Raw genomic sequence first — 15,444 nt, forward strand, 5'->3', positions numbered from 1 at the left:
ACGAACTATCTCTATATTTGCAAAAGCACAATTCAAGTCAGATTGAAATTTGGCACATAAAGAATCATGCACATGTTCTTTAAATAGAATATGTAATGAAATGTTTTGGTCCATGTTTGTGATGTCACAATGTGGAAATGATATCAATATGTAGATCACAGAGAATATTAGATATTTATTACATACAATAGTTCCTTTGCTTAAATTAAAACACTGTATTAAACTGACATACCTAGTATCTTACATTTCAAGGAATATTTATATTTTTTCATGACGTTTTAAAATAATATAAAAAAAACTTATTAGATTGCATGATCTGCTTAAAGCATGTAAAAATAACAATTTTAAGATCGAAGGATACTTCAGTACAAAAAATTGTTGTAAAAAAATATAGAGAATAATACACAACCTTTTAATACTACATCCTGTAACAGCCCGTGACACCAATATAAGCAAGAGTCGAAGGTTTGAAGACTGATATTAGTTGAGGGCTGAGACAGGATGTGATATGGTAAAGGGTATTCATGTAATATATATAGAATTGCATCTCATTACGTTCTTACAGTCATGTAGTAATAAAATACAGCACATATCTACTCTACTTGAAAAAAAAATTAAAATATGAAATAATCTTGACTAGCTTATTAGATTGAAGAGCAGTAATTTAAAATGATGAGAGTTTTAACATGAAAAAAATATGATTTTTCATCAGAGCGGCTTGGATTTTTAAAGAGTAAATCACCAATTAGTATGATTATTTATTTGTATGATTTACCCTGTATTTTATTAATGAGTACATGTATTTTATAAGCATAATAATAAAAAATTATTTTCTACATAACATTCTGAACCAACCTAAAACACCAATATTAGCCAGTGTTCCGAAGGCTAACGATATGTGAAAAGATGTGACACTTAAATTCTCGTTTTATAAACATGATAGCAGTTACCTGGGTGGAAACGATCGGAACAAGTCCAAAATCCACCATGTTTGCAAAAGCAATCGGACCCCCATCGATCATTTACCAGTATATAATCTTTGACAGGACTATAAAATAAATATACTCTTACACTTTGAATATAAACATAGCCATTATAATTAATTTATTAAAATGTTAGATCCATCAATCTGTACTTCATTTTGGTATTACATAGAATATAATATAATGAAGAAATTGGTTTTTTTTATTTACAGGTGTTTAAACCTTGTTGTTTGGTTCTAATTTATCAATGACTTTACCTTTCATTGTACAGCCAGGCTAGAAATATGGTAGCATTCCAGTACCAACTTGGAGCCAGCCAACCTGCATCATTCCACAAGATGTCAGGTTTGTAGGTATTAATTATTTCATAAAGTTGGGGATGTATGTAATCCTGAAAGAAGAACCATTAGTGATAACTATAATATGATGAGAGTAATATTTAAATTGGAGTAAAAATCAATAAAATGTCTTTTTAAAACATTTCAATCAAGCACATTATTTCTCTAATGTCGCAATTACATGTACATGTACTGACCAATTAAGATATCACTTTTCTCCAAGTACATATAGAACCTAACTTCACATATCTCTGATTACATGTAGTACGTACGCACCTAAACATATCTCTCATCTATGAGTACATGTAGTAAATACGCACCTAAACATATCCCTCATTTATGAGAACATGTAGTACATACCTTAACATATCTTTGCATCTCTGAGTATATATGGTAAAAACTAACTTATTTCTGAGTACATTTAGTACGCACATCTCTGAATCTCTCAGTATATATGGTACGCTTTTTAACTTATTTCTGAGTACATGTAGTATGCACCTTAACATATCTTTGAGTGGTTAAATTATTCCTTTGATCCTCTAGCCATATTGGATTAAACCACTCAATCATGGCATGGTATACTCCAAATCTCACGCCTGTACCTTTTAGTGCTTTCTGTAATTCACCTATTAATAATATATACTGAGAACATAATAAACATTAGAAATGATCATTTATTTGGAAATTGATATAAGATTAAGATAAAATTGTATTAAGTTATTTAAAATAAACTTTCAAAGTACAATCATGTTTTAATGTAAATTAACACATTGTTTTGACCATGAAAAAAAATAAATATATATGGAAAAAAATATATATATACTTATATATTATCACGTATTAAAGTTCTCATATGAACTAATTTTCCTCTCTTTAAAAGCTAAAAAAGAAAATTTTCATTTTCATTTGTTGTTTAATATTATTCCATATATAAACATATTCACAGTGTTTTTAATGATTGATAGATTGATTCAAAATATTGCTTTACTGCTAATATCGATATATAATTCACAATTTTATAGAGAGTGACTTTATTTTAAATAAAATTTTTATTTGCTATTTGACAGAAGAGACAAAAAATTTTCTTGTGAATACCTTTAAATCGACCATGTTCAATTTCCAAACAATAACTAGAGGTTCTTAATTTACAAAGTGATTCTCTAAAAGATACATTGTTTATAACATCTAAATACCTCTCCGATTCAAAAAGAATTTTGAATTTACAAAAAAAAAAAATTACTGTTAGAGCTCAATGAGGAGTGCCATTCTTGCATATAGTTATCCGGAAGGAGAACAAACTCTTTTAAAAATAATACATTATCCCCTACACCTTGATAAATCCATACACAGTGGAATCCATATCTAAATAACATTGACTTCACCTCTGACGCCCAGTTACCTCTAATTCTACCTACATTATTTAACTGAAGTAATAATAAGTAACATCTTTTTGGGTATCTATCACAAGTTAAACAATACAAAATATCTTTAAAAATATGCAATAAATTTCTTAAAGTACTGTACCATAAGAGGATATCTCCACTGTAATTCTCTTTCATAGCAACTATTTCAGGTAAACTTGATTTTTAGAGTCTGTGTCTTCTACAAAACTTTGTATGTTTTCAATATTTTTAGCTTATTAACTCATATCCCCATATTTCAGCACCAAGAGAGAATTTTCTACAATCATTCTATCAAAAATGCAAAAAATTTGTTTATATGATGCATTGTACATCTTCATAAATTTATATACAATAAACAATGCTTTTTCTGCTGACACACACATTAGACTTGGATAATTGTCAATTCCCATGACATGTGTACTTGTAAAATATAACCCTAGGTATTGTAAAATGATACAATTTCAATTGATCTTGGGATCAAAAAACCATTTCTTTAATTTCTTTTTTCCTCACCAAATGCTTAAGGTATGATTTCTTACGAACTCTTCTTCTTATATTTAAATTAATTTTTCTTCAGGAAAGAAATTATAGCTGTATTGTATTTGCTTATTAAAGCTCAAATTCTCCCTTTTTCATATTACCCTTAAATGTGTCTTGAATTAAATAACTTTTAATATGTCTCATCAATATATATGTTTTAACACCTTGAAATAATTCTGCTCCATTACCCAACTAAACATGATTTTAAAGGACGTTAACATACAAGGTGGTTAATCTATATTACATTGAATTCATATATACTTGAACAAATGATATTGTTTCTTATCACATGATACAAATTGTATACATTGACTTTAAAAGCAATAAAATATTTGTACTGACTGCCTTTCTTGAATAGGTATACAATAAAATATTATGTTGAACACAATTATATATTTTGAAAAATCTATAAACATGCAATACATTCTACCTTTGCTTTTACAATATATTTATATACACTTGCTTGAAGAACAAAGCAATTATAAAATAGTAGAATAGATGTTAAAACCAGACTGTTGTTCAAACAATACTCCCTGAGCATCATGCAACAACTTTCAAATGTTATTCAAAATTTGGTAAAAATTTTACTGATGACATTCAGTAATGATATTCCTCTATAATTTTCTGTTATACTTTACACTTAGCAATTGTTTATATGATTAGCTTTACCCATTCACTTGGAAAAGTACCTGTTTCTAATATAGTGTTAAATAATTTTACAAAGTATTGTGATAATTGATCAAGAGAGTTTTTACCACACATTTCTGTCACTAAACCATCAATTCACATTGCACAATTTTTGAAAAGGCACACTGAGTGCTTATCAAAATTACTTGATAAATCAATAGGAGTAGATTTCAAACAATTCATTTTTATACATTACCATCTTCAAGTTCTGTATCCCTGAAAACAGGGGCCTCTGATTCAAAGACACTATCTATATCAAACTTAGCAGAAATTGATATAATTAACATGAAATAGAAAACGTTATTGGAAATTAACTTTCACTGACTCGTTTCATAGATAATTAACTAATTATATTGTCCATGAAAGAAATCATGACTAATTTTTGGGTAACCGTCAGAAAGTTTCAATTAACGGACATAGGGTATTTCATTTTCTTTGTTGTTGAATATTATTATTTGAGAACTTATCATGGTTTAATGATTGATTGATTGATTGAATGTTGTTTTACTGCCATTCGAGAATACTTCACTCATATAGAAAGGTCACTATATACCGGTGAAGGGCTTCAAATCTTGACCTTTACTGGGCACTCAGAGCCATTGGGCAGTGATGGAATTTTATTGTGCCAACGTCTGACGTGACACAGGAATCGGTTTTCAAGGTCTCATCCGAAGGACCCGCAACTTTCACTTCTAGGTGTAAAGCGCTTGGCGAAGGAGCAGGTGCTATCTGTTTCTTAATGACTTCGGTCATGGCCGGGGTTCGAGGCCGAGAATTGCCGATCAAGTTTAAATCAACAGAATATTTGAAAAACAGAATGGATAGAAAACAGAGAAGAAAAATACATTTTGATTGGATTCGAGTGCATGGAATCTCCAAGGTTTTAGCGATAGAGATAACACAATTTATTCGGGAGGGATACTTAGATATAATTACTCTTCCATGGCACCTGATCCAGCCTCAGATGACTTTAGATGTCCTTGTGTTCTCTGCTCCTGATTTGTAATTGTTTCAATGGATTTTTTAGCAGGATAATTGTTTGATAACATCATATTTCATGGATGTCTTTCAATTTAATTTCATTTAGAAATGAAAAAAAAATGTGTAGCAGGATTTTCGTACAAACACTTACCCATAAGGTCCCTCTTGGGTCCTACATCTCTAGAGTTCCACTGATACGTTACATTAGTTGGATAATTGCTGAACCCCTCGCTATGTTTTGATGTCAAAACCACGTACCTAATTGTCAAACATTTTAATTGATATTGTAATAAGATGAAATACGGGTAAATCTATATTTTTTCTTTTTTTAATCAAATTCTTTATTAGGTACGACTTCTCTCGAACTCTTATTATTATATGTCACATGAATTTTTCTTCAAGAAAGAAATTATATCGGTATCGTATTTGCTTATTAAAAGCTCAAACTCTTCCTTAGAAAATCAATAATATTACACCTTAAATGTCTCTTGAATTAAATATCTCTAAATTCCTTTTGCACTGATCATGCTGATTTGGTAGTTTATAGGTCTACATTTAGCTACGTAAAACTATCAATCCATTCCCCAACTAACGTTTTACATGACATTCACATTAGGCGGTTGGTCTTTGTTCCATTGAGTCATTCATATATACTTGTACTAATGATATTGTCATTCGGTTATCAGAAGATACAATATCTACCTTATACGGGGTCAGTATCCTAACTGCTTGCAATCCTCGACTAATTACAGGATGAAGTTCAAGGAATGCCACTGTACACATTGTCGTTTTATATATTGTCGCCAACGACAAAATACAAAACGATAATATGCAGCTTTCCTCACTGCATACAAGTCCACCTATTCCCACTTTCAAAAACTCAGACATCAATATGTACAATTTAAAATAGAAAAGTTTTGCTTAATAGAGTATCTTAATTAACAATGTTAATAACCCACTGTTGAAATGAAGGGCGGGTTAATTGGCTTTTTATTAGAAATTTTGATTTTTTTTTTCACCAGTTTGAAAGAAAAAGAAACTAATAAGTTAAATTTTTACTATAATTTTTACTATATATTTAAATGCAAAACACAATACAGAGAATACATAATCATAAATGTTCTTTGTTCATAATTATAAGATCTCAAATTGCATCATTTTGTCAATTTTTTTTAATTTATTTATTTTCTGTCTCAACGTTTCTTAAATTTTCAAAAAAAAAGTGTTTTGTAGATCTACAAGTATTCAATGCATTTTTTGTTATAAAGTTATCATTTTGTGAGCAAAATACAGATATTAATCTTATTGCTATTAATTCATCTATAGCCTTTTGCTAGTAGAAATAAGTGAAATAATGGAAAAAGGTGCAAGATATCCACAAATATTGTCGCCCGCTATTGCTACGAATTTTATTTACAGAGTTGAACTTAAATTAGCATTGATTTCGTAAACTATACACTTTTCAACCGATTACTGAAGTTTTACAAATGAAAACTTTACGGATTAATGAAGTTTTACAGATGAAAACTATATGCGTTAACAAATCTTAATTAACAATAGTTTACAGTTGTAAAATATAGTGTACAATCGGATAAATCTAGGTTTAAGGACATATGAAACAAACATTTTTTTCTTTGAAAGAGACTTAATATCATGTCACCAGTTTAGAAAAATGGATCATTCTTAGAATTTTTTCTCCTTAGATTTCGAAAATGAAATAGACTTTGGAAATATTAGTAATATTTCAATAAAATGACAAATAATGACATAACACACTCAGTACATGTTTACAGATAAAAACAAAGGACTTGGTTCACTTGCTATTATATTTGATAAAATTTCAGAATATGCTTGGTGCTAAGCGTGTAATATAAACTTTAGAAAAAATATACGAAGCCATATCAATTTATTAGGAAAAGCAAAATGGTAAAAATCAGCCCGTGTGATTTGTCTGATTTTTTTGTCTTTTTGTTTTTCCTCATAAAATTCATCTGGCTTGGTATATTTTTTTTCAAAGTTTATATTACACTTTTACCACCAAGCTAACATGTTCTGAAAGTTGTTTTCACCTGTAAACCTTTACTAAGTGTGATTTGCCCATATTTTTTATTTTATTGAAATATATTACTTATATTTTCCAAGTTTATTTCATTTTTCAAGTCTTAGAAGTAAAAAAAATTCTAAGAATGATCCACTTTTCTTAGCCTGTGACATGATATTTAGTCTCCTCCAAAGAAAAAATAATCTTTCTATCATCAGTTCTTAATATCAACTGTTAAATTATGCATATGTTTTATCTCATTTTTGTGGTAAGTTCTACGAATTCATTTGGTGTCTCGTAGGATATAGTTAATGCTTCATGATTGTGCTTGACGAAACATTTTAGAGGCCTTTAAACTTACTTTACACCAGAGGCAAGGATTATTTCCCGCCATTTATTCGGGTCATAAAACTCCGCTCGAAACTCCTTGGCAAAATCTGCATAAGTAAAATCTGGCGGGTAATACTTCTTCATGAAGTTCACTACGTCATTTTGTGGCTGTCCCTTCCAATACCACCAGAACCACTCGCTATGGACCGCAGGCACAGAAAAGACGCCCCAGTGAATAAACATACCGATTTTAGCGTCATCATACCATTCTGGCAATGGCCGCGAGTCTATGCTCTCCCAAGTCGGTTTGTATTTTTGACAGTCTATGAATGACAGTGTAAATAATAATGGCACAAGGCAGTTCAGAAGGAAATTCATCTTCTTTTTGGGCTTACTTAATTGTAAACACAAAAACGAAAGTACGATGAACTCAATTAAAGGTCCACACGGTCGGTGTTTAAATTCCCGGGAAAGATCCTTTGTTGATTTCTTTGAAAAATGAAACTGATAAAAATATATATGTAATTTATGATTAAAAGATTGTTCTTAAAATGATACCATACGAAATGTACACAAGTAAATACTGTTATTTATTCGGAACAAACCCGTGAATGCTATACATGTTTTAGTATATTTGAATGCCAGACCTTACCGCACATTTTAAAAACGAAATAGACAACTGCCTGTGGTATGTAAAATCTGACATTTTATTTTTTCTCATTTCAATATAATAAATACAGCTTTTTTCACATGCATATATTAAAAAAATAAACACGTTACTTTTAACTTACTTTTCTTTGACATATTTTGTATAGTACATATATGTATATCCCTCATTGAAAAAAATTAATTTTAAATTTAATACTTTTATGTCAGTTATTTATACATGAATACCTATAACACATTGATTGTTTTTCAATATTGCACATAAATATTTAACATCTGCAATATGGTTGTACCCTACATATTGAACACCAGAACTATTATCATTACGTTCCACAGTGAACAGGAGCTATACACGTAATTTAATTATTGCTTCACTTCCTGTTTATTGTTTGAGTGTGATCTTTAGAGACCACGCCCACAGACATGGCATCTTTCCAATATTTAGGGCGGGAAATACAACTTTCAGTCCTGATGAATCTGGCGTAAAATTCATCGGTGCATCTGTACCAAGCATTGTTACATTAGAGACGGTTGTATCTTTCAGAGCTCCAAGAATAATTTCATTGTCCGAAGGCCAATCCAAAACCATACAGTAAATGGTGTTCTTGTCAGCTTTTGATGCAGTATACCTTTATAGAATAATGCACACAATAAAACAAAGACATTAATTATTCATATTATTCAGGTGTATATCATCAAATAAAACAAAAAGAAACAGAAAAAAAACATAAATTTGGGGGCCGATTAAAAAAAATCGAAAATCAATATCTCCCCTCCAAAAATATTCAAAAAAAAATTGCGTCAAGAATTTCAACTTCCAAAGTAGATAATATCTTTTTAATGCTTTACTCTCCGTTCTACTATCTTAACTCTTTTTTTTCTTATTATTAAGTCCATAAAACAATACAAAATAGGAGCAGAGCAAACTGACGAGGACCTCCAAAATATCAGAGATGGGATCAGGTGCCATGGAGGAGTGAGTATCCCCTTTTTAATATTTACTTCAGAGTACTTGTGTGTAAAATCAGAGTGATTTCTTAAAGTAATTTTGTTGATGACCAAACACAAGATAGGAAAATACGCTCTAGGAAAGAAAAAGATTGTCTGTACAGAAGATATGAGGACTTCAGAAACATTATAATACTGACCATGCCCTATTGGTCACTGTATCATTCTGGTGTGTCCAGGGTGTAGTTTTATAGATTGCCTCTCCATTGACCTTGAGCCAAGACCCTAACTGACGGAATCTTTCTTCATAGATTGGGGAGATAGTACCCCAGGATGTTGGTCCGACATTGATGAGTATGTTTCCTCCGAAACTGAAAAAGAAAATATTTTTAAAAGCATAGATCGGAGACCAGTTGAACGGAGGGAACGTTCGCGAACGCTGCACTAATGTTTGTATTCCATGTTGGATACACTAAATAACCTTATGGTGTAAATCACTTCTTCCAAGAGTTCTTCTATGGAGTAGTACTGACTCAAGTCAGCATTTCTTCTGAACCCCCATGAACCTCTGTCTACTGTCATGGCATTGACCCATTTATGTGGCATCACGTGACCTACCGGTAATAAATGTTTATTAGAATTTCTTTCGATAAAAATAAATATATACAGGCTAAATGCCATTGTATTTTATCTAAAAGTAGCAATCGCTATTTTATACTACAATAATATTGCAATTGCTGGTTCTCGGAGTAAGGTATTGGTAAAGTTCTTAGAGACATGAGTATAGATCAATTCTGAAGAAGATATACCAGGATGAAAACGGTCCGAACACGTCCAAATTCCTCCGTGTTTGCAGAAGCAGTCGTACCCCCAACGGTCATTGACGACGATGTTGTCTTTGACAGGGCTAAAATATACATGACATATAAATATGACAAACAATTATAATGCCTGTAAAGTGTTATTTAAACAATGCAAATCAAGAGCTGAGCCATCGCTGACCTAGCCTCTAGAAACACAAGAGGTGGGATCAGGTGCCAGAAATAAATATTCTCTCCAAAACATTGTTTACCATATTTATTTAAATTTTGATAGCAGGAACAGAATAAACTACTTCATGATTTTCAACCAACTTTAAAAACAAAAGAATTGATAAATCTAACTTCTTGTTTACCTTTCGTTGTATAACCATGCTAGGAATATTGTTGAGTTCCAGTACCAACTTGGAGCCAACCAGCATGCATCATTCCACAAAACATCCGGTTGATACGTGTTGATAATCTCATACAACTGGGGGTGTATGTAGTCCTGTTTGATACAATGGTAATCTTTAATGTACTTTTTAAGAAAACGTACCTTTTGAAGAAAAAAAAGTTTATGTGTTTAGTTAAAATCGAACTTTCAACGTTTTTCATGCTTGACTGACTTTGACATATCTCTGCGTAGAAAAGTTATTCGCTTGATCCGTGAGCCATATTGGGTTGAACCACTCTATCATGGCATGGTAGATTCCGAACTTGACATCAGTTCCCTGGAGTGCTTCCTTCAAAGGACCTTTAGTAGAATTTTTTTAAAGTTTAAATTGAAGGATATTTCTGTTTTAAGTTCAAGCTGGGCTTCGCTTATGATATTTACCGCCTTAAAGTTCAGTTACCTATTCAAAAAGGTGATTTCGCCGATTTAAAGGCTGAAGGGGTATTAACATCAATTCGAATAGGTGATATCACCAGTATTGTATAGGTGTGTCACTAATAGTGTATATGTGATATCAAAATACTGTGTAGGTGATATCATCAATACTGTTTAGGTGACATCAACAATATTGTATAGGTGATGTCAAGAATATTGTAAAGGTGATGTCATCAATATTCTAAAAGTTATGTCACCAAAATTGTGTAGGTAATGTCGCTAATATAGTATATGTGGTTTAGCATAACACACCCCTTATAAGGATCATTTATATTTTCAGTGAGGTCAAGAGCATATCTTTGCCGCCACCAATATGCCCTGTACAGGACAAGATGTTGAAACGTCACAAGACTAGATCTATAAATAGCAGAAATAACATAAAAACAATCACCAGACTGAGTTGATGTTGCTTCTCTGAAATTTTACATTCACAGTAGTGACACCCAAGGCAAGAAAACATCTCACTGTACACAATAATATGTGACGCGCCAAGCAAAAACCTCCCTTAACGAAGAATTTTGACATTTTCAGTTTTTTATTGATTCTTGTAGAGTTTTTCTTTCTCTTTCGTTTGATGTATAACATGACATATATTTCTGTGTATAAATGTATAAAATACCGTACGACAAAGACGGAATATTTACTTTGACGTACAGTGTACGCGTGCGTAACTGCATGAATTTTCATAACGTTAAAATGACATGAAGCTATATACATGTAATGATTTGATGATATATATTTTCAAACATTTGAAAAATATCAATAATTAAGATTTTTAATCGTAATGATAAAAATAAACATTGTAACTATATCTTTCTAAAATGAAAAGAGGTTTGGGGGGGGTTCGCAAAATTACCAGATGAAATGATTGACAAGGGCAAAAAAAAAACCAAACCATTACTCATATCTAAAATCTTCCCTTCCTCTAAAAGCTATTTACTCATATCTAAAATATTCCCTTCCTCTAAAAGCTATTCCAATTTATGTTTTTTTAATGCAAGAAAATGGCAGACAACAGTAAAAGGAAATAAGCAAAATTTAGATGAAAATAATCCTATTGTGGTAGTACAAACTATATATGCTCATCTTCCTAAACCAGCTTGGGCTGCATGTCTTTAATCTTTAAACATTTTATTAATTTTTCCTGGCCCTCAATTTCTTATTTTATATTTATGCTTAAGGACATACGCAACGTACCTTACCTACTGATAATTTTTCAAGATATTTTAAATTTAAACTTATAATACCATTACATGTTCTTAGACAAAAAATCAACATGCGTTACCAGGGGTTTTGAAAAGATGTCAAATTTTAAAAATTTTTGCATTAATCAAAGAAAAATGTACCAAAATTACAAAACATTAATTCCAGATTTTTTTTCCATATAAACTGGGTTGCGAAGCGGTTTATAAAAAAGCGTAAACTGTTCCAACCCAGTTTATACCGTATAAAATGGGTAGCTATTAATTTCATTGCTTATAATTTAATTTTCATTCATTTGCTGTAAGAAAAAAAAGATAATTGTTCTAATAAAATGACTTCAATTTGTACAAAATTTGAATGTAACATCAGGCGGATTGATACGTTTTTGACGCAAGTCATTGTGACGTAGGCAACCCATTTTATACGATATGAAGTAAATTTTTTATCCAATCAAATACAGCGTTACAACCAGAATTAAATTATCAAGCAATGAATTTAATAGCTACCCATTTTATACGGTAAAAACTGGGTTGGAAGTTTACACTTTTCTTATAAACCGCTTTGCGGTTTATAAAGCGTATACTGCCCCAACCGAGTTTATACCGTATAAAATGGGTCGCTATTAAGGACATATGCAACGTACCTTAACTTCTGATAATTTTTCATGATATTCTTAATTTATGATTATAGTGTCATCAGATGTTCATAGACAAAAAATCAGCATGCATTACCAGGGTTTTTTTTTTTTTGAAAGATATTGATTGATGAAGAAAAATATATAAAAAATACTAAACATATATTCTAGATTATTCTTTTATCCCGAATTGTTATAGAAGAAGCCTACAACACCATATATAAAAATTAAAATGTAACACACAGTTCCTTCAACATTTGGAACTCTTCAACTCCATGGAAAAAGACAAAAAAGTTCAAACTACGTTGCGTATGACCTTAAATTCATTCCTTAAATAATTGAATAATTCCTATCGCCCTTCGGGCTCGGTGTATATAGTTCTCCCTCAGATGACTAAATCATCGATCTGATCTCAGAAACAGAAATAATTGTATAACATTATAAAGTTACGAGAAACTATATTTTCACTCACCTACAAGGTCCTGCTTTGGTCCAACATCTCTTGAGTTCCACTGGTACGTCACATTAGTAGGGTACATGCTATACCCATCACAATGTTTGGAAGCTAAGACGACGTATCTGAGGATAAAACAGAGGTATTTGTTTGTTTTATTTTCAATGAGACTTTTTTCTCATATATTTGTTAATATTCATACTTCAAAGCCATGATATTTTGATAAGGCATGGTTAAAAAAAACTTTTCCTATTGTAATTATGATAGTAGTACATGTATAGAAGCATATGCACATGTCATTTTTGTCCTTCAAATTTTTAATCATTTCTGATAAACATTTTTCTGCCTGAGTAGGGCGTAAGTACACTCTTTACTTCATTGTGCAGTATCATCCAATGCTAGGAGCCTTTAGTTTTTCAATGATATTAAAAATGATCTAGAGCAATATACATGTATGATTGACAATCACACGATAAAACAATTTTCGAAGGTGAAGTTTAAACTTCTACTCGTATATTTTTCAATTTTATCTTGATGCCCGTGTTGCGCATTGCGTTTTCTCTAAATTCGCGGAGTAAGGAGTTGATGCTTGTGTCGCAGGTTCGAGTCCTGTAGAAGGACGTGGAGACCAGATCTTATGCTAGCATTAAAAAGATTCCTCATTATTGAATGGCCCTGACTTCGGAGTATAGGTTACACTTTGCAGTCCTCCAGTCGCAGGTCGTAAATTTGCATCAATTGGTGACATTTCAAAATGAGAGATAAATTCGAAAGGGGCGTTAAACAAACCAACAAAAAGTTGTAACCACTTACTTGACCCCGGAGGACACTATTACGTCTTTCCACATATTAGCATCATAAAACTCCGCCCGGAATTCCTTGGCAAAGTCCGCATACGTCCAGTTTGGTGGGTAAAATTTCTTCATGAACTCCACCACATTTGGTTGTGGCTGCCCTTTCCAGAACCACCAGAACCACTCACTGGTGCATGATGGGACGGTATATACACCCCAGTTTATGAACATTCCGATCTTGGAATCATCATACCACTCCGGTATAGGTCTGGAGTCAATACTTTCCCATGTTGGTTGGTATTTTTGACAGTTTCCTGAAGATGTGATGGACAAGATCACAAAGCATATTAGAATCACGTTTGTTTGACCAGGCATCCTAAAGAAAGTTATATATATGTAAGCACTGCTAAGAGAGAGATTCTGTAGGTCTAGTTAAACTCCAGGCGATTGTAGGTATCCTTATAAAATAATTCCCTCTGTGTTTTCTATATCTATACATATATGTCATGTGATAACTTTTATAAACAGTGTGTACAAATATATTACTATAATCCCATTCTAATCTTAAGCACATGAACTTATGACCAGCTGACGATAAATAATTGCTAACAAAATTTACATGTGCATAAGTTTATCATTGGTTAGAGAGATACAGGTATAGTTTGTTTAATATAATTATAAACATGTAAGATAAAAATAAATACCTGTTTTCATTTAGGGAATACGCTTGTGTAAAATTTATAAGATAAATGATGAGGTTAAAATAGAGCTTATATGCATGCCTCGTGTCCTTGTCGGAGCCTAACGAAGAATCTCTGGTTTCTAGATTTTAGATATTCTCTCTGAACTTGAAGGGGAAAGTCAAAATTTTGAGCGAAATGATGGATTAACGCTAGGTTTGTAATTTTTTAAATCCTGATAGAGGATATTTAATTTGTTAATCTGTCTGACACGTACTGGGCTGGGCTAAAATAACGGTATCTCAGTGTACTGCAATATTCTTTCAAACTTAGTTTCTAAAATAAAACGTAATCAAGGGTTAAAATCTTTTGACCGTACCTAGCAGCAAGGCAATAGCTGTTGGATGTCGCAGTATAGGTACATTGTTGAAAAGCATATTAGTGTTATATTCAAAGAGAAATGCAATACACAGGATTATTAAAACATGTTGCTTTTTACAGTTTGAGTCGAGATCAAATTTACGTAAAATAATAATAATGCAAAGTGTAATAACATAGCTTCAAAATCATTTCATTTTACAATATTTCATGTTGCATCTAGATTAACGTAAAATATAAATATCACAAAGTTTTAGATGTTTACTTTTGTTACATTTTGCGCGGACATTTTGCATAGAGGTTTACACAGAATTTAATAACAGAATTTTTATCATAATTTCATTTTGCATCATTACATTTTCCGTCGAGATCAATTAAACAAATTGCAATGATGCAAAATGCCAAAACACAGTTTTTGCTTAATTAAATTAAAATTTTTCATCAGTTGTGTAGATCAAATTTAAAAAAGTATCAATATATCAACCACTTCTAAGTGATCCAAAAATTTTAGTATTTAATTTTGAAGCAAAATGTAAAACATGAAAAATAATCCTAAAAGTCTGTTATTAAAATTTTGTTTTATAAGTACAATCTACATGGATCATCACGCAGAATGTAATAACGCATAATGATGGTGAATCAGCAAAAAAGAGGTTTCGAAGAAGCTAAAAATGTTCTTTTATTAACGTACGAAA

General features: G+C 31.4%; 2 protein-coding genes across 2 annotated transcripts in view; both read right to left on the reverse strand.

The window, feature by feature from the left end:
* The window catches only part of LOC134278215 (uncharacterized), a 33,774-nt gene extending 25,765 nt beyond the window's left edge, over positions 1-8,009 (reverse strand). Inside the window, exons 1-6 of the mRNA XM_062760536.1 lie at positions 7,956-8,009; positions 7,335-7,807; positions 5,084-5,190; positions 1,820-1,947; positions 1,241-1,374; positions 951-1,048 (exon numbers count right to left, since the gene is read on the reverse strand). Of these exons, the coding sequence (XP_062616520.1) occupies positions 951-1,048; positions 1,241-1,374; positions 1,820-1,947; positions 5,084-5,190; positions 7,335-7,807; positions 7,956-8,009 (994 nt within the window). The remainder of the gene's footprint in view (positions 1-950; positions 1,049-1,240; positions 1,375-1,819; positions 1,948-5,083; positions 5,191-7,334; positions 7,808-7,955) is intronic.
* A 97-nt stretch (positions 8,010-8,106) lies between these two features.
* On the reverse strand, positions 8,107-14,105 carry LOC134278209 (alpha-L-fucosidase-like). The gene is made up of 8 exons (XM_062760527.1): positions 13,711-14,105; positions 12,916-13,022; positions 10,344-10,471; positions 10,092-10,225; positions 9,727-9,824; positions 9,399-9,531; positions 9,118-9,288; positions 8,107-8,598 (listed from the first exon to the last, which is right to left on the reverse strand). The coding sequence occupies exons 1-8, from the start codon at positions 14,064-14,066 to the stop codon at positions 8,352-8,354; spliced, it is 1,374 nt and encodes a 457-aa protein (XP_062616511.1). The 5' UTR covers positions 14,067-14,105; the 3' UTR covers positions 8,107-8,351.
* Between the last annotated feature and the right edge of the window lie 1,339 nt (positions 14,106-15,444).

Source organism: Saccostrea cucullata, unplaced genomic scaffold (genome assembly GCF_032062105.1).
Source record: "Saccostrea cucullata isolate Sc308-1 unplaced genomic scaffold, CSIRO_AGI_Scuc_v1 ctg252, whole genome shotgun sequence".
Taxonomy (NCBI): Eukaryota; Metazoa; Mollusca; class Bivalvia; order Ostreida; family Ostreidae; genus Saccostrea; species Saccostrea cuccullata.

Coding starts and splice junctions, on each gene's coding strand:
- LOC134278209 (XM_062760527.1), bottom strand. CDS start 14,066: ATGCCTGGTCAAACAAACGTGATTCTAATATGCTTTGTGATCTTGTCC. Junction 10,472..12,915: donor ACCAAAGCAGGACCTTGTAG/GTGAGTGAAAAT, acceptor ATTCTACTAAAG/GTCCTTTGAAGGAAGCACTC. Junction 9,532..9,726: donor TTCGGACCGTTTTCATCCTG/GTATATCTTCTT, acceptor TATTACCGGTAG/GTCACGTGATGCCACATAAA.